The 24,603-nt window shown below is 37.6% G+C and overlaps 1 protein-coding gene and 1 pseudogene across 1 annotated transcript; one reads left to right on the top strand and one right to left on the bottom strand.

The window, feature by feature from the left end:
- The window catches only part of LOC145616920 (uncharacterized), a 192,428-nt pseudogene that overhangs the window by 42,091 nt on the left and 125,734 nt on the right, over window positions 1–24,603 (top strand).
- On the bottom strand, window positions 5,197–14,485 carry LOC145617904 (mitochondrial import inner membrane translocase subunit TIM14-3-like). Its single transcript, XM_081672667.1, has 3 exons — window positions 14,254–14,485; window positions 13,082–13,260; window positions 5,197–5,573 (listed from the first exon to the last, which is right to left on the bottom strand). Exons 1-3 carry the CDS (start codon window positions 14,296–14,298, stop codon window positions 5,411–5,413), a joined length of 387 nt encoding a protein of 128 aa, XP_081528793.1. The 5' UTR covers window positions 14,299–14,485; the 3' UTR covers window positions 5,197–5,410.

The following is a 24,603-nucleotide window of genomic DNA, read 5'->3' as shown; positions in this document are numbered from 1 at the left end:
TTGCTTCTTCTGTGGCAGATTGGATCATACTGAGTCAGGGTGCACTGATAAAGATGAAGCGAGTGAAGCTAATGCTGATATTGTATACCAGTACGGACCTTGGCTGCGGGCATCTCCCCGAAAAAAGAATCGTAGACCTGCTGTTGACATAGAGAAGGAGAAAAAATTCAAAGAAAGGCTTTCCTCTACTAGGAAGGTGCGCACCCCATGCTATCATGATTCGGATGCTGTCAAGCTACGTCCGCCAGGTGCTGCTAGGAGGTTGCAATTTCCCCCTCCTCGCCCTCGTGAAGCCTCTTTAACCAAGGTCATCGATGCGGTTTCTAAGAAGTCAGTCCTTCGTCTCAAAAGTGTAGTTGAAAATGCTGAAAATGATAATGCTGCTGATGAGCCAAGTGCAGGTCAGGGTGCCCTTAAAGAAAATGCTGCACTTGCTATGAAGTCAGAAAAGTCAGGCGATGAAGTATCTGAGATGGAGCATGATTTGATTGAGAGCCCGAGGGAAGTGGTAGACAATAGGAGGAGGTTTAAGAGGAAGAACGGTGGTAGTAGTGATGGGGGGCAGGAAGTGTGCTTAAATGGAGTAATGAGAAGGTTGCAGGACAGAAGAGAAGCTCGAATGATGGGGAGTTAGCTGACTCCCTGCTGATGGAGGCTCAAAACAATAAAAAACAGAAGGTTGATGATTTTGCTCTTACCGGAGACGGGTTAAATCAAGTAAGGGGAGTTGGATTGAACCAACCCCCTGAAAATCAATGAAAATCTTGTGCTGGAATTGCAGGGGGGCGGGCAACTCCCGTGCAATTCGTGCTCTCCGGCATTGGAGTCGTAGTATTTGCCCGGACTTAATTTTTTTGTCTGAAACTATGATCAGTAAACACAAATCAGAAAATTTAAAAATAAAATTCAACTTCTCTATGTCTATTGGAGTTGATAGTAGAGGCAAGTCGGGTGGTTTGTGTGTGTATTGGAGGGAGGGGGTGGATTTTTCTTTAGTGTCCTTTTCAGATCATCATATTTGTGGGGATATTAAGGAGACCGGAGGACGAATATGGAGATTTATTGGGATGTATGGTTGGGCGGATAAAGCTTTGAAGAGCAATACTTGGGCACTTGTGCGTGATCTCTATTTGAACTCACCTTACCCCATTGTCTTTGGCAGAGATTTTAATGAGATTGTGGGACAGCATGAGAAGGATGGGGGAGCTACGCGTGATCAGCGGGCAATGGATGCTTTCAGGGAAGTTCTCGATGATTGCAGCTTGCGTGATCTTGGTTATGAAGGTTCTTGGGTCACGTGGGAGAGAGGTATTCCACCAGGGGAGGTGGTTCGTGAAAGGTTGGATCGTTTTGTGGGATGCAATAGGTGGTGTGCTTGGTTTGATAAGGCACACGTTACTCATTTGTCAAAATTCAAATCCGACCATGTTGCTATTCTCCTAGACACTGAACCTAAGGAGCACAAGAAGAAGAAGAGAAAGAAGCTAGAAAAGGTTTTGTTTCGAAACCTGCTGGCTGCTTGCGGAGGGGATTGAGGAGGTGATCCGTGACACGTGGAATGGGGCTAATCATCTCGATATGTCGAACAAATTATTGGCAGTAGCAAATGATTTGACAAGGTGGAGCAAGGATACATTTGATGACTTGGGGGAGAGGATTGCCGAGACTGAAGAAGCTTTAAAAGAGGCGCAACTCCTTTCGAACACAAGGCCAAATTTTGATGAGTGCAACCGATTGGAGGCAATTCTTGATGACTTGGACGAAAAAAATGAGGCTTACTGGTTCCTTCGATCGAGAGTTTCAAAAATTAGAGATGGGGACCGAAACACCAAATATTTTCACCATAAAGCTTCACAACGGAAGAGCAAAAATTTTATTAAAGGGCTTGTTGATGCTGATGGAGAGTGGTGTTCTGGCAAACAAGAGATTGAGAAGATTATCCTTAATTTTTATGGCTCCTTGTTCACAGGTGGTGAGATTGATGAAGAGTTGATCAACGAGGTCCTTGCTAGTGTTCCTGCCATGGTGTCCGAAGGTACTAATCTTTCTTTATGTCGCCCTTATCTGAAAGATGAAATATTTACTGCCCTTTCTCAAATGAACCCTTGCAAAGCCCCGGGTCCCGATGGGTTACATGCTATTTTTTATCAGAAATATTGGCATATTGTTGGTGATGATGTGACTGTTTTTGTCAATAATATTATTTCTGGTAGAGTGTCGATGTCTCATGTAAACCGTACTAATGTTGCTCTAATTCCGAAATTAAGGACCCCACTTGTATCTCTCAGTTTCGGCCTATCTCTCTATGCAATGTGTTATATAAATTAGCCTCAAAATCTGTGGCTAATAGGCTAAAACCGCTTCTTCAAGGGATGGTTACAGAAAATCAGAGTGCATTTGTTCCTAAACGTTTAATCACTGACAATGCTCTAATTGCCCTGGAGCTCTTTCATACCATGAAGAAGAGATCGAAAGGTCGTAGGGGCTCGATTGCAATGAAGTTGGATATGAGTAAGGCCTATGATCGCGTAGAGTGGGAATTTTTGCGGAGATTGTTAACAAAGTTGGGTTTTGCCGGTGCTTAGGTGGATACTATCATGACCTTTGTATCTACAGTCAGCTACTCTTTCATTATTAATGGGATCCCTTCGAGTGATTTGATTCCATCTAGGGGTCTTCGTCAAGGTGATCCGATCTCCCCTTATCTTTTCATTCTAGTTTCTGATGTGCTTTCTAGAATGTTACAGTTGGCTTCGGAGAGAAAATTGATTCATGGTGTTCGGGCTAGCAGGAACGTCCCTGAGATTACTCATTTGTTCTTTGCAGATGATAGTCTCCTATTTACTAGAGCTACTAGACAGGAATGTTCAGTCATTGTTGATATTCTCAACAAATACGAAGCAACTTCCGGGCAAAAAATTAATTAGAGAAGTCAGAGGTATCTTTTAGTAAGGGAGTCTCTTTGCCATCAAGAATCACTTTTAGCTCTGTTCTTGGTATGGAAATGGTCGATAGTCATGTGAAATACCTTGGTTTGCCAACTGAGATAGGGAGATCAAAGAAAGCGGTTTTTGCTTTTGTGAAGGATCGAATATGGAAGAAAGTTCAAGGTTGGAAGGTGAAGCTTTTGTCGAGGGCTTTATGTCAACCCAAATTTCTTGGGGGTATGGGGTTTAGGGATTTGGGGATTTTTAATGCAGCTCTCCTTGGGAAGCAAATTTGGCGTCTAGAAACTAATGAGAATTCTCTTGTAAGTAGGGTAATGAAGGCTAAGTACTACCCGAAGACGTCTATTTTCGAAGCTGCTCTTGGCCCGGTTTCGAGCTACTCATGGCAAAGTTTATGGAGCTCAAAGGCTCTTGTGAAGGAGGGTATGTTATGGAGAGTTGGAAACGGCCAAAACATTGATATTTGGAGGGACCCCTGGCTCATGAATGGAGACAGTCGCTTTGTTACTACTGCTAGAAGGACGGATGTGTGTGAGACAGTTGCTGAGCTAATTGATGAAGATGGGTGTTGCTGATCAAGATAAACAAGTTATTTTAGCTATTCCAATTAGTGAGCGATTGCCGAATGATAGTCTAACTTGGGCTTTTTCGAAAAATGGTTGCTATGAGGTTAGATCTGCATATTTGCTAGGTGCGTCGCTCGAGTTGGATAATTTTGATCAGTTTTGGGTGGAACTTTGGAAGGTGAAGACAACCCCGAAGGTGCGTCATTTTCTATGGAGATGCTACTCAAACTCCTTGCCTACCCGTAGTGTTCTGCTATACAGACAGCTCATTGATGACCCGTGTTGCCCCTGCTGCAATTCAGTCACTGAAACAGCCACTCACGCAATTATTTTATGTCCAAGTGCGCTCCAATTGTGGCTTAAGAGTGGTTGTGGGGATGCTATTAAATTTGTTGCAACTGATTCTTTTGGGGAAACTCTAATGAAATGGGCAGAGCACCTTACTGAGGAGGTTTATCAAAGAAGCTTGTTTCTCACTTGGTTCATTTGGTTCCGCCGCAATAAATGGGTCTTTGAGAATGTGTGGGAAGCTGACGAAGCTCTTCTCCTACGACACAGCAGGTTGGTCGTTGATTATGGCGAGTATACAGAGAAGATTTATGGTGGTACAATTCCTCTGCCTCAACCTGCTGGAAGAACCGTTTGGCAGCCTCCCCCTCCTGGTGTCACGAAGATAAATGTTGATGCAACTATTTCTGACGAAGGTTGGGTGGGGATGGGGGTTATTGCGCGGGATAGCAGGGGCCAGGTGTTGTTCTCGGCTGTCAGCAGAGCCAAGGCTCGTTGGGAACCTTTAGTTGCTGAGAGCAAGGCTGCTCTTTTTTGTCTTAAAAAGGCTTGGGATTTGGGTTGCAATGATGTTATACTAGAGGCTGATTCTTTGCAACTAGTATCAAAGATAAAGAAGAATTCCTTCTCCTTCGCAGCAGTAGATGGCATCTTGGAGGATATAGTCGTGGTTAGTTCAAAGTTTTCTTCCTTTTTTTGGTCTCATGTAAAGCGTGAGGGTAATTTTGTTGCCCATCACCTAGCTAGGTTAGTGCCGTATGGTCGTGAACAATTGTGGGAATACCTTGTCCCAGATGAGTTTTCTTCTTATGTATTTTTGGACACTTTTACGTTGAATTAATGCACTGACCGCTTTCTTTCAAAAAAAAAAAAAAAAAAAAAAAAAAAAAAAAAAAGGGTATCAAATACATGAAATTAAATTAAGGGGATGATATTTCATTCCAGAATTGAACCAAACACATGGTATTAAGTATCAAGTTCCAACCCGATACCACCTTAACCCTATTCCTGATTCCAATCCTATACCACTCTACAAACCAAATGCCCCATAGGTTATATAAATTCTAATACGTTCGGTTTAGGAAAAATACATTCAAATACGTTATGCTCATATAAAAATAAATTCATACAAGGAGAAATCAAATGATAAAACGCAACATACCCTCGTAACTTGTATGACTTGTTAATGAGGATGACTCAAAGGTGACTAGGCCCTCATCGCCAAAATAGAGATAGATTTATCACATAAAATTTTGCATAGATTGCGTATTACCTTTGTCCAAAATTAGCTGTCATACTGGATTATGACTAATTTTTACAAATTACAATATTATCAACATGACTGCAAATCATCTTACTGGTTCTAAATGTCGCAATCATCACAGCCAAAGCCATTATTCTATGGAATAATAAAAGTTAACAATCAGCTCATGTAGATTTTAACAAGTGGTTAACTGATATCACAATGAATATGGTGTAAAATACAAATAGAATCACTAGTATAAAAAGAGCACAATAAAAAAGATTAATACTCCTAGAACCAAAAATGGCCTTGCAAGTTCCATCTTGACATGTTCTAAACCCGCAGAGTGGTATGAAGCACAAACCTCAAAACACTGATCCAGTGTTTTTCGGCTTACCTAGCAGCATATCTTTTGCTTCATTGATTTTTGAAGCCAGGTAATGGCTGCCACCTGCATCAGGATGGTTTGCAATCATCACTCTTCTATGTGCTTCCTTTATCTTCTCAATAGCCACGCTTTCCCTCTCCCTGTCAAAATACAACCACCAAATTCAATAGAGCAACCTAACACTCAAAGTAAGCAAGAAGAGTAGGCAAAATCTGAAAATTTTATGAAACTAGTAGTGGTCAAATTATCAACGCCGTACATCCATTCTCAATAAGGTCACAATTCACTAATAATATTTGAGCTGTGCGTTGCATAAACTGACTCATGGTGGACACTTGGGGATGATTTACAAGACACATGTTTAAACTTTCTGTCTTCATGTAAACAATACCAAATCAATATCCCTAAAAATCTAATGAGATTGCCATCTTTCTGGGAATAGGTCACCCAACATTCAGAAATTAACAATTAAACCAAGGCTTGTACATTGCAGACAGCAGCACTGAAATTTGAGGAGCATATTGTCCTTGCCACCTATTGACTTCCTGTGATAAGTGTAGTCCATTCCTAAAACAAGACTCTTCCCACCGACCTATAACTATAAAGCTTATTTCAAATCTTACAACGATTAATTATCAACTAAGGAGATTCTCACACTAGGGGTGCAGCACAATATCGATGACTTGCCAAATGAATTTGACTGGCCCTTGTCACTTTATTTTTACTCTCAACAGCATATGTAGCTTCTCTTTCAATATAAAGCTGTGACAGCAGTTTCAGGGACATGTAACACAGAACCATGAAGATCACATATCTTCATGCACATGATCCAAGAATGTTTATACAATATAATTAGAGGCGTAGGGGTGTGGGGAAGAAATCCTCATGAATTTTATATCACGGATGATTCTAGTAACACATTCAACACAGGTATGGAAGTCAGTAATTGCGGATCTAGCGTTAAAGAACAAGAAACAAGAGCACATATTGTAAAGAAGGTGTTAATCTGTTAATACATATATTATGAAAAAAAATGTTAACCTATTAGAACAAATAATTAACCTCACGAAACCATGGAATCCATTAAGACTTTGACATTGTTAAGGACTTTAAAGGTTTCATCATTTTATTTGTGGCAAAATCCAAAAGACTGATCCTTGCTTCTTTAAATTAGGAAAAACAATATAATTACACTTGATCTAGCAAGGTAGAGAAATCTATTTCAGATTACTCAGAGTTCAACCTGTCTTGATATCAATGTGTTGATTCTGATGCAAGGCAGAAGCCTTCAGTCTTCTGTTTCAGTAATTATTTCTCAATTACAAAAGATAATATACCATCATTGGACACTAGTAAAGCATTCATGCTCAAAGTTACCACAACTGCTTGCTCTATGATTTGGTATTTTCACTAACCTAGGGGCCAATTCAGTCGGCTAGCAAAAAAAAGAGAAGTAGACCATGTATTGAATGTTCAAACTAATTTAATATTGGTCTGAAGCTTGACTTTGCTAGACTAAAATCCAAAGAGTGCAAAGAAGTGACAATGTAACGTAGCTGGACATCTAAACTTTTTCTGAACTATTCATGTCAAAGATCATTATACCTTTCTCTTTGGGATTATCACAGACTAAATTATAAATTTATAATAAATCATTACACAGGATGCATTTTGTATACAATTTGAAAGAACAAACTACCGTTGCGCGTTAATTTAAGGGTCGACTAGAAACTTATTTTTCACCACAGCATCACATGGGTAAGTTTATATATAACAGCTGCTAGTGTCCACCAAGAGTGGAAGCCTCTCATGTTATCGTTAATTTATAAGAATCTATCCTTTTAGTTAAACGTGGATCATTACTCCTGACCCTAAAATATCTAATTCACATCTCTAGATTAAAGTCTTTACACCAGTAACCTCAATTTGTCACAAAGGTATGTCTAAATGTAATCTGCATGCATATGTCATGGATTGGGTCGAGCCCACACAGCAGTCCATAAGGGTGTACGAGAGGAGGCACAAAATCAAGAAACCAGAGCAGCAGCAACAACAAGGCACCCCAGAACAGGACAAAAAGAATTAATTTTCCACTATGGAATGTGATGAAAAGGACAGCAGTGAAGGCCTCCCTTGTGGCAGAACAGGACAAGCAAATTACTAGGGTTGGATGGCTTGGATTAGGAACTTGGTATATATAATGATAGCATTGTAATGGAGAGGTTATGTTGAGAGAAGTATTGTAGTAGTAGAATAGCAGTAGCAGTAGAGTACTCACCTTGTAGCCGTTATTATTCAATCAAAAATCAAGTTCCAAGCTTTCCTCTAAACAAGACTCTGTCTTTATTACTATTTCATTGTTTTTACATAATCTGAGAGTAGCTAGTATATTGCAAGTGGTATCAGAGCAGTCGGTCATGGTGACTCCGACGCTAACCCAGAGAGCTGACGCGGTGGATGAGAAAATCGCCGAGGTAGAATCGAGGTTGGAGGCAATCGAGCAGAAGTTTGATTCCCAGGAGACCCATCTTAAAACGATTGTGGAGAAGTTTAGCAACCAAGAGGCCACCATTGAGAGAGCGGTGCAGGCAGCCGTGGCGGGTGTGTTGGAGACTGAACGGAAGAGGACTGAGGAGGCTTTAAACCGTACCACCGCGGTACTGGAAGAGAGGGTGGACCGTTTTAGGATTGACCATGATAGGCTAGCGGCGATTGAGAAGGAAAATAATCAGAAGTTTCGGGAGGAGATGAAGAAAACCGCCGCTGGAGGGCAAGGAATTCGAACACCTCCACAACCGCAACCCATCAGACAACCCGTGATACCACCCATTAACTTGGAGGAAGGAGGAAGCGACAACCGCGGCCTTGGCGAGAACGAGGTGCGCTCCCCGTTGAGAAAAGGGTGGCGAGGAGGCGGCCTGGGGGAGGAAGAGCAGTTTGAGTTCCGTCATTGGCAGGGCGGCGATGGTGACGGAGACAACCGGAGTAACTGGAAACACCGGCGACTCGACATGCCGATTTTTGAAGGAACAGACCCCGACAACAGTGGTGGCTATGGATTTTGAGTTTTACCAACTGCAGGAGAGAGAGAAGCTTGAAGCGACGGTGGTGGCTATGGATGGCGCCGCTTTGAAGTGGTACCAATGGGAGAGGAAAAGGCGGCCAATCACAGGGTGGTTGGACCTCAAACAACGAGTGTTGGGCGAGTTCCGGCCGTAGCACTCCGGATCCCTGTACGAACAGTGGCTGGCGGTGCAACAAGTGGGGTCGGTGGTGGAGTATAGGAGGAGATACATCGAGTTGGCGGCACCACTAGAGGGAATCCCTGAGAACATTATGTTGGCTCAGTTTGAAGGATGACGTCAAATCGGAGCTCCGTATGTTGAATCCATTTAATCTGGAAGGAGCCATGGAGCTCGCGGGTCGGATCGAAGAGAAGAATCGGGTCCAGCAATTTAAAAAGGCTCCAACTTTGGGGTTTAAGTATGGGCCGGCCCAAAGCACTTCTAGTGCTCTCAACCCACCAAAGCACGGGTCTTGTCCAGGGGGGTGCCCAACCACTCAAACTCCACTCCAAAATCGTGGGTTAAATCCCCTGAATCGCAAGGCTCTGTAAACATGGCCGATCCGACCGGAAATTCACAAAGTCGAGGATCTGGACTCACGCGCCGCTTGACAGAGGCGGAAATTCAGGAACGAAGAGCGAAGAATTTGTGTTTTGGGTGTGATGAGAAATGGGGAGTGGGTCATCGTTGCAAGAGGAAAGAGATGAGTGTGCTATTGGTGGCGGGGGAGGAAGAAACGACGGTGGAAGAAGAGGAAGCAGAGGCGGCGGAGGTCGAGGAATTAGGAGCATCCCTGTGCTCGGTGATTGGAATTTCCAATCCAAAAACCATGAAGTTGAGGGGGAGCATCGGAGGTAGGGACACGGTGGTGATGGTGGATCCCGGGGCAACCCATAACTTTATATCCCTCCAGTTGGTGGCAGACGCGGCGATTCCGATCACAAAAGGAGGAGTGTTTTGTGTGACTCTTGGTAACGGAGAGACGGTGAGGGGGCAGGGCGTGTGTCAAGGAGTGGAGGTAAAATTAAATGGTGAAGTGGTGGTGGAGGAGGACTTCCTGCCATTAGCCTTGGGAAATGCCGACCTCATTCTCGGCATACAATGGCTGGAAAAGCTAGGCTCGATCACTACTAACTGGAGAACACACATCATGAAATTTTGGAGGAAGGGGCAGTTGATCACGCTTAAGGGGGACCCCACCCTTGAGAAGACCCAAGTTTCATTGAAAGCTATGATGAAAACATTGTGTAAGGAGAAGCAAGGAATTTGGGTGGAATTGAGCAGGATTGAGAAGAAGGAGAATGTAGAAGAGGAGACAGGAGAGTTTTCCCAACAGCCACCAACCTTCCTAACTGAGTTACTGCAGCAATTTGAGCATGTTTTTAACATGCCAAGTGGACTTTCACCTCACCGGAATCATGAGCATGCCATTGTCTTGAAAGGGGGAAGCGACCCGGTTAGTGTTCGACCGTATCGATACCCTTAAATACAAAAAGATGAGATCGAAAAAATTGATTCAAGAAATGCTCCAAGCGGGCATTATACGACCCTCCACAAGCCCTTTCTCGAGCCCGGGAATTTTAGTGAAGAAGAAGGACAGTTCTTGGAGGTTTTGTGTCGATTATCGGGCATTGAATTAAGAAACGGTGCCGGATAAGTTCCCCATTCCGGTGATCGACGAGTTACTTGATGAGTTACATGGAGCTAAGTGGTTTTCAAAGCTTGACTTAAAGTCGGGATACCATCAAATTCGAGTGAGAGAGGATGACATTCATAAAACCGCGTTTAGAACGCATGAGGGACACTATGAATTTTTAGTGATGCCGTTCGGACTTACCAATGCTCTCGCGACATTCCAATCACTAATGAATGAAGTATTCAAGCCTTTTTTGAGGAAGTTTGTACTTGTGTTTTTCGATGACATTTTGGTGTATAGTAGAGGGGAGGATGAGCATAGAGAGCATGTGAAGTTAGTGTTGGAGTTGCTGTCCCGACATAGTTTGTATGCAAATTTGAAGAAGTGTGAATTTGGGAAGAAGGAAGTGGCCTATTTGGGTCATGTGATTTCGGAGAAGGGAGTAGCAATGGACATGGACAAGGTGAAGGCCATTGTGGAGTGGGAGGAGCCTAAGAATTTGAAGGAGTTAAGAGGTTTCCTAGGCCTCACCGGTTACTACCGGAAATTTGTGGCTAATTATGCCCAAATTGCCGGGCCCTTAACCACACAACTTAAGAAGGATAGCTTCGGTTGGAACCAAGAAGCTTCTCACTCGTTTGCAGCCTTGAAATCTGCCATGGTCACAGCACCCGTGCTTGCTATGCCTAATTTTCAGCTTGAGTTTGTCATCGAGACCGATGCTTCGGGGTATGGAGTGGGTGCCGTTATGATGCAACTTGGGAGGCCAATAGCTTATTTTAGCAAGTTGCTTGGGGTGAGGAATCGAGCAAAATCCATTTATGAGAAGGAGCTAATGGCTATTAGTTTGGCGGTCATGAAATGGAGATTAAGGCAGCCAGCTCTCCTTGCACCCCACCCTTCCTTGATAAAGCATCGGCCACACGGTTTGAAGCCCCGGGTTTATATTGAATGTCAAAGTCCATGCCCATCAATTTCCGCATCCACCTTTGATATTCACCCCCCACCTCCCGTTGTTGAGTTAGGAACCTCAAACTTTGGGCACAATGGGGAGGTGAAGACTTATCTTCGAGTGGCTACGGATTGGTTTTGGCCGAATATGAGGAAGGGTGTGGGCCTGTGGGGGAATATGTGCGATCATGTGAAGTGTGTCAAAGAAGCAAGGCATCACCGCAAGCTCCTGCTGGTTTGTTAAAGCCCCTACCCGTGCCGGAAGTGGTGTGGGACGACATTTCCATGGACTTCATTGAGGTCTTGCCGCTCTCTAAAGGGGTTAATGTAATCTTAGTAGTGGTGGATAGGCTATCTAAGTACAGCCACTTCGTGGGACTCAAGCACCCTTTTAATGCTCTTAAAGTAGCTGATGTGTTTGTGAAAGAGATAGTGTGTTTACATGGGTTTCCATCTTCCATTGTCTCCGATCGAGACAAAGTGTTCATGAGTCTCTTTTGGAAAGAGCTTTTCCGACTACAAGGCACACATCTCAATCGGAGCACCGCATATCACCCCCAATCGGATGGTCAAACGGAGGTGGTAAACAAGTGTCTAGAGGCTTATCTTCGTTGCTTCGTGGCTCAACAACCGAAGAATTGGGCACAATGGTTACCTTGGGCCGAATACTCATACAACACTTCTCCTCATATATCCACGAAAATGACTCCATTTAAAGTGGTTTATGGTCGTGACCCTCCCAAAATCTGGAAAGTGAAGAATGATGCTACCATGGTAAAGAGCTTGGAAGAAGGATTGAAGGAGAGAGACTTTATTTTGGATGAGCTTAAGGTGAATCTGAACAGAGCACAGCAGCTGATGAAGGAACACTCTGACAGCAAGCGAAGAGAATTGGAGTTTCAGGTAGGGAATTGGGTCTTCTTGAAATTGCAGCCCTATAGACAACAATCCTTGGCAACCCGTCCCTTTGAGAAACTTGCTGCACTCTATTATGGGCCATTTGAGGTCATACAACGAGTGGGGAAGGTTGCTTATAGACTGAAACTTCCTGAGAACAGCAAGATACACTCAGTTTTTCACGTGTCTCAATTGAAGGAGGCTGTGGGAGGGGCTCCAGTGAATCCAACAATTCCAGCCCAGCTCACAACTGATTTGGAGTTGGTGGTCGAACCAGGGAAGGTATTAGCAGTGAGGCACAAGGGAGAGAGGGGAAGTCAGAAAACTGAGGTGCTCATTGCGTGGCAGGGACTGCCTGAGTTCGAGGCCACCTGGGAAGACTATGATACTATCAATCTTCGTTTTCCCTCCTTCCACCTTGAGGACAAGGTGAATGTCCCGGGGGGAGTATTGTCATGGATTGGGTCGAGCCCACACAGCAGCCCATAAGGGTGTACGAGAGGAGGCACAAAATCAAGAAACCAGAGCAGCAGCAACAACAAGGCACCCCAGAACAGGACAAAAAGAATTAATTTTCCACTATGGAATGTGATGAAAAGGACAGCAGTGAAGGCCTCCCTTGTGGCAGAACAGGACAAGCAAATTACTAGGGTTGAATGGCTTGGATTAGGAACTTGGTATATATAGTGATAGCATTGTAATGGAGAGGTTATGTTGAGAGAAGTATTGTAGTAGTAGAATAGCAGTAGCAGTAGAGTACTCACCTTGTAGCCGTTATTATTCAATCAAAAATCAAGTTCCAAACTTTCCTCTAAACAAGACTCTGTCTTTATTATCTGAGAGTAGCTAGTATATTGCAGCATAGGTTTAACATGCTCATGCATGAACATGCCTCATGTAAACTTGATCAATTTGCAGCAAAAATTGTCTGTCTTTGTTTGACACTAGACCACTAGTCACCTACCAATCTACCATGAACGAAATGACTAAGAAGCTAGCACTAACAGTAAAAATTGATTATTAAGAAAAATAAGTAATTCCTCCATTAACAATTTTAAGTAACATCAAGTCATGTATTTTATGCAAAATACTGAAGTACCTGACGCCAAGGATCTGAGCTGCTTCCCGTCTTGTCATGGTTTGCTGAAACCCGCCATCATAAAATCTACGCATTCTAGCTGTAGGAGGTCTTGCTTTAAATGCTTGCCAAGCTAGAATACCTTTTCTACCAGCTAAAGCAGCTGCTGCTAAACAAAGTCCAGCAACAAGGGGAGCTGCCTGTTAAAATTTAGACGCTAAAATGTTAGATATCAAGGAATGTGAATGCCCTAACTAAAAACCATAAAAAGCTACTACACCTACAAGTAAGAAAAGGAGCATAGTCAATAGTTACACATCGGTTCATCATCAAGCATCAATCTTACACATTAATTTTCAAGCAACAATTTTCGAAAAAAAAGAAGAGATTATCCATACCCCGATTGATAGTCCCAAGTCAGTATCTGATACAAGAATCCTTGAATTTAATTGCATTGCTACTAAGTATATTACTAACGCCGTGTTTTATAAGAGGTCATAAATTTGAGGGAATGGTAATGGATTTGTATGTAATTCTACTTACAAACATGTGTTATTCACAAATTACCACACTATTCTACCTCCAAAATGATAATGGATGCTAATGAAATCTTGCGATGAAAATGAGGTATTTGAAAACAGACTAGCATTACCTTGGGCATTGGCATGAAATCATCTTTACAATGCTACTTATAAAATCACTACCTTTACCATTGTTTATTACCAAGAATACCAACAACCAAACAAACCGCTATTTACCGCTCAATCAATCAATCAAAACCTTAATCCCATTAGTAGAGACCGTTATTTACCGCTCTTCCATAAAAATTAGATTCCGAATATTGGTAGGCCAATACTTCAAAACTTTTTAAGTTCGTTTACAAATTAGCTTTGTCCAACAAAAAATATAATTAAATTTAACAAAACTTATTCAGGCAATATCAAATCAAGTTACTAAACCAAGGCAGCAAAATTCCCATATTATGAAATTAAAAATCTATCAAACAATAAAATTGAATAAATTTTCCACTAAAACTGTAAGAGCAAATAACCACACACAACACTTAAAACATAGAAAAATTCAAACAAGAAACTCCGGAATCTTAAACAATGAACAAGCTAAAATAAACAAAAACAGTAATGAAATCAATTTAATAAAAATTCAGAAGATAAGAAAGATGAAGGAATATATACCATGTCGAATGTATCTTTGGAATGTAAAGGAGTGTAAGAGGACATGGAAATGGGGGTAGAAATCCTGGAGTTTTCTCTCCGTAAAAACAAAATTGAATTGGGGATTTAACAGGAATTAGGGTTCTGCAGATATTTATCGAAAAATTGGAAATTAGAAGAGCTAGAATAATATAGGCGGTGGAGAAGTGCTTCGCCGCCTTATGATCTCCCAGGTTTTAAAAATCAGTTGTCTTGAGGAACAAGACGATGATAATTAACGAACTTGGTTTTAATTTAATTTTATTTAATTTATTACTCGTATCATTATTATTAGGAAAATACTATATATATTCCTCGCGTATAAACATTAATTACACACTAAAAAAATCGTATAAAGTTAGGAAACACAAATGGAGCATAATAGAGCACAAAACAGATAACTTATGCATTTGCGACTTAAAAAACGACAAAAGACCTAAAAAGCAACTATAATCCTAACATAAATGTGCCTATAAATCCTATGTAAATGTGATTCATCAAATGTCCTTTGGGAATACAAAGAAAAAAATTACGGAGTAGAAAACTTGAGAAACAGCTATTAGAAGCGCAGGGTGGGCATATTGAGGCCGGCATGACTGTAAATTGTAAAAAAATTGACGGATAAGATGGGCAAGCTTCGAAGGTTGGAAGAATCTTACTGGTTTGCGAGGCCACGTTCAAATAAGATAAAGAATGGGGATGAATATATTACATATTGTCATAGGAAGGCTAGTCAAACGAAGAAAAAAGATCGGATTGATGATTTGTATTAGAATACTACATATCTTAAAATAGTCCAAGACTCCAAGTGACCTAAAACCTATAGAACCGGTAAGTATATTTTTTTACACTAATTTTTTTAATATATATTTTATACTAGTATTAATAATTTAAATTATTAATATAAAATATATATTAAAAAAAAAAAAACAAAAACCACCGTACCCCACTACCAGCCACCCCTCCCCCTCCCCCATCTAACCCACCACCCCGAGCTTCCCACCCCCGACGTCTAATCCCCATTGCCGACCGACCACCCTCATTTTCCCTTTACTCCCGCTGCGACCCACCCTTCTCAAAACCCTAACCCTCGACAGCATCTCCTCCTTTCTTCTTCCCCCTACTGAAACAGTTCACATGATTCATAAATCCTTCACTATTATTTTCTAAATTTATATCAAACAAATTAAAACATACTTGTATTAGCGTAGCATTATCATGGTTGGTGTGTTCTATTCACCTGATTTTCACTAATTTTCACTGATCTGAACTTATCCGAACTTATTAGACCTTACTAAAACTTATTTTAGTTGTAATTTGTACTTTGGTAATTAACCCTTAGCTTATTAGAACTTATTAAACCTGAACTGAACTTTATCAGAACTTATAACACCTGAAATAAGTGAAAATAAGGTGAACAGAACAGACCTTGCGTATTACAATACTTCGTAACCATCGATGTCTTTAATTTCATAATTTTAAAACTTATAAGTTACTATTATTGAAAGTTCTCACTACTCCATAATAAATAAAATGTATTGGGGTTCCCTCTAGTGTTTCTCTTTGGGAGTGCTTTCTGGTTTTCTCCCTTAAAAGGATTATCTAGCCTTCACTGTTAAATTTTTTCTGCTTTTCTGAAGGTTTTCCTTCACTCTTCTCCTTTTCTCTCTTTCCTTCCAGTATCATTTGTGAATCATTGTAGGGGCTTCCACCGGTGTTTTCATTGGCGATAAGCCCCCCAAAAAAATGTTTTAATTACTTTCAATAAATGAATCTCATTTTTAAGATGGTGGTTATTCTGATAGGCTTATTTTTTATTTTTTTTTCCTTGAAGTTTGAAGATAATCTTCGAAAGTGTCTGGAAAATCGTATGAGTACCTTCACTCAACACAATTATTCATCTGTGGATCTCAAGCCGAATTAGTGCTAACTCACAGATTGTATTGCTTCGGATGAAGTTTTTTATTAAGACGATCGTTAATTGAATTTGTTATGTAACTAATTCTTAGGTGATTATTGTGTTGGAATTTTAAATTTCCTAGGAAATGTTTGTAAATGTCGTTTGACTATTTTTCATTAATGAAATTCATTTTATTCTTGTCCAAAAAAAAAAAACTATAAATTGTGGTGGAAGGGGCGTGGTTGGTTTTCCTTTCTTCTCATAATTATTTCTTAATTAAGTTTTAATTGTTCTTTAAATTTTTAATAAAAAATATTTACTCCCTCCGTCCCCAAATGGTAGTCCCTTATGGGCAAAAAAAAGGGAATTAAGAAACTTTCTTAAATAAAAGTAGTAAAATTACATTGAAAAGATAAATTTACATAGGGTATGTAACACCCTAGAAATTCCTTTCCTTTAAAAATACCTATTTTACTCTTTAAAATACGATTTAGGAATATCTAAGACATTACCGCCACCGTGAGAACGGCTCAGGAAATTATCAAATACACACAGCGGAAGACTTAACTCAAAACCATTCAAAACGAGTCAACTTAAAAGTCAACCAAACGAAAGTAAAGTTAAAACCAAAGTCAAACGAAGTCAAATAAGATCAACCTACAACTTGGAACCATTGTAGGCCCTTATCAAAACCAATTAAAATACGAAAACCTTTGCGTTAGTCTCATAAGCATAACATAATATAATATTTGAAAGCAATAAACCACATCTCAACTAATAGAAACTAGCATGATTCGCTCTTCACTCATGACCCGTCATGAATATGCTTCCACACCTGAAAAGATTATCTCCACTTGTCTCCACTACTCTCCATTAAAAATGGGTCATCATAGGGCCAAGATAAAGACATGGCCAAACACACAAACACACACAATCAGCAAAGCTGAGTACATAAGCGTAAATAAACACACTAACATGCTTTTACCTATCAACACACACTTACCTCAATGCACCTGTTTACAAGCACACACAACAATCAACAAGACACTTTAACTAGACACTAAATAATTCATTTAGCGTTGATTACGCATCGAACGGGTTTCCAACTATACCTCCCCCAAATAAATTAAGGTTAACTGACACGGGAGCTAACCGTGCCAGCGACAAACCTGTGCCACACATAGGTGGCGGAATTCCAGCGCATAATAATAATAAAAAGGAATATACAGCGTCTGGTACTCCGTTAGAAGTTATGATCAAATATAAAGTCACGTAACTCCCCCCATATGTTCATACTCAAGGTATATACGTTCCAAGAGTTTTGGTGCGTAATCTCTTTCAATTTACGTTATTTACATATTATTAGAGTTGGTGATGACTCTCAAAGCATAACAATTCAATCATCGATAATACTTCAATCACTCAAACATACCAATTAAATTCTTGAATATTTAGTGACCACATAATATTTAATGTTGAACCCTTTTTAATTCTACCTCAGTGTCAAAGACACCTTAAACGCATAAAGCGCCAAAAATCCTATCCCTCGGTGTCAAAAACACCTTAAGTGCACAAAGGCACCAACATACAATTTACTCCTTGTGTACATAGACACTTATATAGCTCCTTCCTCATGCTTAAAGCATCAATAAAAATTATATGAACCATAATAAAATTCCTTTTCAATATTCTAAACATAATTAAACAATTAGTTTAATTAAACATGCTATCTATCACACCATAAATAAATATGTAGTCCATATAATCATGCCAAAATATAATTTTCCAATCCATAAACCATCACAAATAATTCATGCTTCACAATTCAATCACCAACACCAATAATTCACAATTCAATACATAAACCTTAGCATGATACTACTTGCAATTGATTGAAATTAAGCCTAGCATGATTCTACATCATCAAAATATGCTAAGTACGCGAACATACCTCAATAAAGCCCTTAAAGTGGCCGAAAACACTACAACAATTCCCGAATCAAGTCTCCTACATAAAGGGACAATAATACTAAATTAATTACCCTTGTAAACACAATTTCCAGCAACTTAAACTTACTTTAAACTATTTAAAATAATCTGAAAATTATTTTAAAACCCCTAATTAAACTCCTTTTTAATAGGTAATCACACCCTTTTTATTAAAATCACATTTATACTACTTTAAATAAAATTCGAGCATATTAAACTAATCAAAAACCCCTTTTAAAACTTCATCAAAGTACATCTTTATACTTAAATTATCCATAGAAAAATTAAATTATCTCTTACCCTTTAAAATCAAGGATAAAATTTAAAGCAATAAAAAAAAACTTCGTTAAAAACCAAAAACTGCCCGAAAATCATATTTAGAGGCTGAATTTGGCCACGAGAGGGTGGTGCTCACTACCAAAGGGAGTGAGTCTTTCTTAAAACATTGTTTCCACATGGAAAACACTACTTTTTTGTCAAAATCGGATGAGTTTAGAACCTGATCGGGATTAATACGGGATTAATATTAATGAACGGACATCTAAAAATTAAAACACGAATCTACGTGTTCAAAATAATCTGGAATTAAGTTAAACTAATTAGTAGTTATAATTACCAAAATTTCCAAAATATCATTACTATAAAAGCCCTAAATCAATTGTTCATAAAAACCCTAAAAATCAAGTCTTTAATAATTTTAAAACCCTAACTTATAATTTTATGAAATCTGAAAATAAAACACTTTATTATTTAAAATTTACAATCTTTAATCATTAAAATACAATTACCAAACATATTAATCTTATTTAAACAATTAAAATCAAAAACCCAAATTATGAATTGTTAGAACAATAATTAAAACAAGAGGAGATAGAAAATTAGACTAACCTTTTTGTGTGGGAAATTTTTGGGGATAAATGATGTATTTATAGTGTAGAGTAGGTTAGGGTAGGTTTGTGCTTCATAAAAATAATGGACTTTAAATGATGAAATAGGTAGCCCAAATGTAAAAATAGGATGATTGGGTTCATAAGTAAGATGGGCTACATTTGGATTAAATACTTGTTGACCCAAATATAAATACTTGCTTTATCTATAATCCAATAATTAAAATGGTTTGACCCAAAATATATTTTATAATTAAATAAATAATTTATAAAATACATTAAAAATACGGGGTATTACAGGGTATGTAAAATAGTAGAAAGAGAAAGTAATAAAGGTACATTGAAAAATAAAATTTACATGGGAAAGTTAAATTTGCACAAATATTGTTGCAATTGGAAGAAATTTTGATAAAAATTTGATATTAATGGTACTTGAAAAAAAACAAATGAGACTATCGATTTAAGATCAAAAATAGGCCATAAGGGACTATTATTTGGGGACGGAGGGAGTAACTAATTAAAATAAGACTCGTGTCAAGTTTTTACCTACAATACACCTACAAATAAGCTAAGAACCATTTTAAAAGAGAAGGTTTTGCGTGAGACCGTTTCACGTGAGTCTGGTTTATAATGCACACACCCTTCCCTACCCACTGCCATTACCTAGGCACTTTTCGACGGCCGGCGACCACCCTCCCCCACCCATCCCCGGTGCCGGCAACCCTCCCCCCACCCATTCCCCGACAGAGAATCGCACAATCAATGACTGGTAGGCCTTTAAAAATAAATTATTAGCTTCAAATGCGAACTGAAGGTTAGCTACAATGAGTTTGGGAATAATTTAAAGTTTCAAAATGTATGGATGGCTTTGGGATTTGTTGAGCTCAGATATATATTATGACAAAAGCTTAGAAGATGTCGCTGAAGAAGATGTTGCTGATTTGCTGAAGAAGATGTTTGCGAATTGCTACGGCTATACTTCTTTGAGTTCCCCTGTTTCAAATATTCTGATTAAAAGTGTCTAATATCTGATACTTATAAACCAATATCTGACTATAATAATATAATTTCCGACACTTTTAATCTAATATCTGATAATAATATAATCTAATTTCTGACCATTACAATCTAATATCTGATAATTATAATTTAATATCTGACTATTATAGTCTTATTTCTGACAATTAAAACCTAATTTCTAAGACTTATAATCTAATATATTTATTATTACTAGGGGAGTGTACGCGCACGTTGCGCGCGGCATATTTAGTCGTTATCTTTAAATTGTAAAAGTTTGTCCTACAATTGGAAGCGTGTTAGGTAGGCTTTTTAAACCCTTACTAAGAAGTAATGTAAATTAAATTTTAAGTATCTATCTATTTATTACATACTACTAAAAGCGAAACAAAGATGACACTTTCAGTGTTTAATTAAAAATTTTACTTAAAGAAAAATAATTGTATCTAAATTATACTTCCTCCTTTCTTTTTAGTTAGCACATTTCTTTAATCACATTTGCCAATGCATAAATTTAACTCTATATCTTTAATCATCAATAAGCAAAATTTATGAAAAGTTGATATTTTTAAAATATATATTGAGACAAATCTAACAAGATCCCACATGATTATATTTTCAATACGTATAAAGCACGGAACATAGTCAAAGGGAAGTGTGTGAAATGTTAAAGTCAAAATGTGTCAACTAATAAAAAACAGAGGTAGTATCATTTATTTTATTTAAAATATAGATCTTTTCCTAAAACTATTACACTGTCAATTATACCATTACATGTAATTTAAGTATTTAATCTTGCATGTCTTTTTTTTTAAATCATACTCCATATTTCTTGATACTCGAGGTATTATATTTATAGAATTTTATTATAATAATATTTTTAAAAATATTTTGCAACTGTGCATTGCACGGGGTTTTACCTAGTAATGTATAAAGTGTTTCAAGTTCCATCCCGTCACTTTAACATGGTCCAAATCTTAGGAGAAGATGAGCTATGGTGATTACTAATTAGAGGAACTTTAGTGAGCCATTGAATCTGTTGGAACCTAATCAACCCATTTTTTTTTCAGCACCCAGGCAAGTCCTATGTTCTTGTTTGTCTTGTTCCAGATGACCAGGCTCGGTCAAATTGTATAAAACAAGGACATTCTACATTCTTCCCTAAGCTAGCAATTTAGAAGCCTAGTGGAATTCTCGGATCAAAGACAATAGGTAGAGCCTCTACTTTTAATTCTTTATATTTGAAGGCAAGTAACATGCTTTTGAACTCTCAGCTTTCCTCTTTCCATAGTATCAGTGTATCACCTATAGAGAAAGTGAGGTCTTTGGATATAAAAAAGAATTCAAAATGGTGCAAAAGAAAAGTACGTCTAGGAAATCGTTCATTCCTTTCCAACCAGATTTCCCATCCACTGTAAATTGAATTGTATGAAAATATTGAATTGCATTGAAAACCAATAATAAGCTTTGGCTGCACATAATTTAACTAATTAAAATTTGTCTGTTTTTCTAAAAAATAAGCTTTGGCTATACATAATCTAACAAATTAAATAAATACTATAGCATAAAACGAAATGATATGATTAATTAACAAAATAATTAAACACAAAATAACTATTTAAAATTAAACTTTTTACAGATTAAGAACAACAGACAATAATAATGAAAAAATTAGCAAAAATCATAACATTATCAAGATAATCAACTGACAAAAAAAAACATCATATTATACCAAAAAAAAAAAAAAAAACAAAAAATGTAAGAATTCACCAATGGAAGAAACGTTAAAGCCACCAAATTGTATTTCTAAACTAAATCAGATTTCAGAACATGTCGTTTAAAAACCTAACAAAGGCGCAATTGGTAAAATCAATCAATTGAAACCTTTGATTAAAGAAAACCAGATGCACACCATTGTAGAAAGAGGTTAGTGAATTTTAAAATAGAGAATAAGAAGTGACCCGTGGTGACGGTGGAGATGAGGATGAAGAATTGAAGAGGTGTGCATTTAGTGAGAAAGATAAAAAGTTGTGCCAGAAAATAACTAAACCAAGAAGAGAGAAAGAGGTTTAAAAAAATAAAATTAAACTCATATGCTTTTGACGTGAGGGCAAATAGGTAAAATGACTTTTTAAAGGTTATAAACGTCCACACACTATTCATAAGAGAAAGTTTCTACTTTTTATAAGGTAGGGATAATCTAAAATCTGACCATTATTATCTAATTTCTGATACTTTTAGTCTAATGTCTGACCATATTTATCTAATTTCTGACAATTAACATTTTTTTTTTTCAGTTTGTATGACTGGACTCACGTGAGTCCGTTTCTACACAATACTTTGTGATTTTAAAAAGATGGAAAATTTGAAAAATACCACCATCTATTGTTGTCATTTTGTACATTACCACCTAACTTTTTTTTTTATTATTATTTTAATTGTATTTTTTACCACCTAATTTTATAGAAAAAAACCTTAAAAACTACCACCTCTCTCCCAAGTGACGTTATGGTTCTTTTTTCCCTCACTCTTCTCTCGATTTTCCCCTAATCTTCTCTCTATCTCTTCTTTAACACCCATTACTGTACTCTTACCCACCCAAATTGAATGTGAAACCTACATTCAACGCTCCTCTTTCTGTCTCTCTCCTTTCTTTCTAAAAATAGGGTTTGTGCGGTACTTTCTCTTAGTAAAAGTGAAGTGGGGGGACCAATTGCCAAGCCAAAACAACTACATTGGAGAAGGGCCCCTATAATTGGATGATAGTGTAGAAAGTCAGCGACGAAACAGACAAAAGTGAGGTAATTTTTGTCCATATGTTACTGATTTGTAGCCTTATACCAAATCCTTGCTAGAAAAACAAACCAAATTGAAATTGTAATTACTAATCAATTGAGAAAAGAAACCAATAATTCATCCAATTAATCAAGTTTTTTAATAAAGAAGCGCGCCCCTGTTAGTGTAACGTAGGTGTCTTTCTCGGTTGATGGATTGGATAAATGCCTATATCGCTTTGTAATGTTATTGTCATGTTGATGCTATATTAAAGAATATAATCTAAAAAAGTTGCTTTAGTCCCATTCTTTATAATTGTCTTTCTCGTACTGTGTAAACGAACTTCAAGTCTTAATTTTGTACTCCCAGGAAGCGTCACAGCCTAGGTTTGGGCCACCTCCGATGTCGATCTGCAGTAAATAGTTTGTTTTCGAAAGTAGTTTTCCGAGGTTTGTAAACCCTAGTTTCAATTGATAAAACCCCAAATTGATTTCACTCAACCCTAATTACACATGATTTTGCCCTTAATTTGGACTTGTCAATTCAGTGGAAGTTGTTATTGCAGATTTCTAACCCTAAATTGCGACAAAAGAATTAAAATTTGAAGAAAGAAAGAAGAACAAGGGAAAAATCGGAAGAAGAGAAAAGGAAAGAGAGGGAAATTGAAAGGGAGGTGGTTATTGCCTTATTGGGAGTTTGGGACCCACCATGACGTCATTTGGGGAGTGTGGTGGTAGTTCTAGGTTTATTTTTTTTATTTTTTTTATAAAAGATGTAAAATACAATTAAAAAAAAAAACTTGAGGTGATAATGTACAAAATGACATTAATAGACGGTGGTAGTTTTTAAATCATCAATCAATGACATAATACTAAAATAGACACCAGGAATGACACGTGTCATTTCCTGATGTTTTTTTCCCCTCCAAACCACTCCTTCCTTATTGCAAAAACTTCTTTGAGAATTTTAATATTATATTAATGTCATAATATTATTGCAAATCTATAAGTATCTTTAATTATTATATATTATTATTATTATTATTATTATTATTATTATTATTATTATTATTATTATCTTATATGCTTATTTTGTTTTTAAGTACTTTTTATTAAGAAATAGCAAATCTATATTATTAGTATTATTTTATATGCTTATTTTGTTTTTTTAGTACTTTTTATTAAAAATTACAAAATATTTCTATTATAATTAATCTTCCTACAATCCTACTTATAGCATGCGAAGTATTTTTTTAGACAAATATAATATAATTTTATCTTTTAATCTTAAGCTATTTATTCATTATTATTTATTATATTCTCAGTAAATTATCAAAATAAGTAATGCATGAGTTTATATAGGAAAAGAATTGTCTATTGAATAAATATGTTATAATTGTATTTTATCCGCTATGTTATTTTATATAAAGTGTTATTTTTTTTTACTCACTCCGTCATCAAATTACAGTGAAACTACCGTGCATGACACGGGACCTAATCTAATTTTACTAAAAAGATAGTGTTTGGTAACTAGCTTATTTAAGTAAAATTAGCTTATTTGACCAACATTAGCATACTGACTACTTGTATTAAATAAGCTAATTCAAGGTGTTTGGTGGGAAACTTATTTAAAGAGCTTATTCAACTAAATAAGCTCATTTTTAAAAAGCGCTTTTTCAATTAGCTTGTTCAATTTTTATGGTGAAATGACACTTATACCCCCATTTGATCAAAAATCCTATATGAACTACCTACTCTACAATTA

This window comes from Chenopodium album, chromosome 26 (assembly GCF_948465745.1).
Source record: "Chenopodium album chromosome 26, dcCheAlbu1.1, whole genome shotgun sequence".
Taxonomy (NCBI): Eukaryota; Viridiplantae; Streptophyta; class Magnoliopsida; order Caryophyllales; family Amaranthaceae; genus Chenopodium; species Chenopodium album.
The sequence above is the reverse complement of the archived record's forward strand: the minus strand, read 5'-3'. Positions and strand labels throughout refer to the sequence as shown.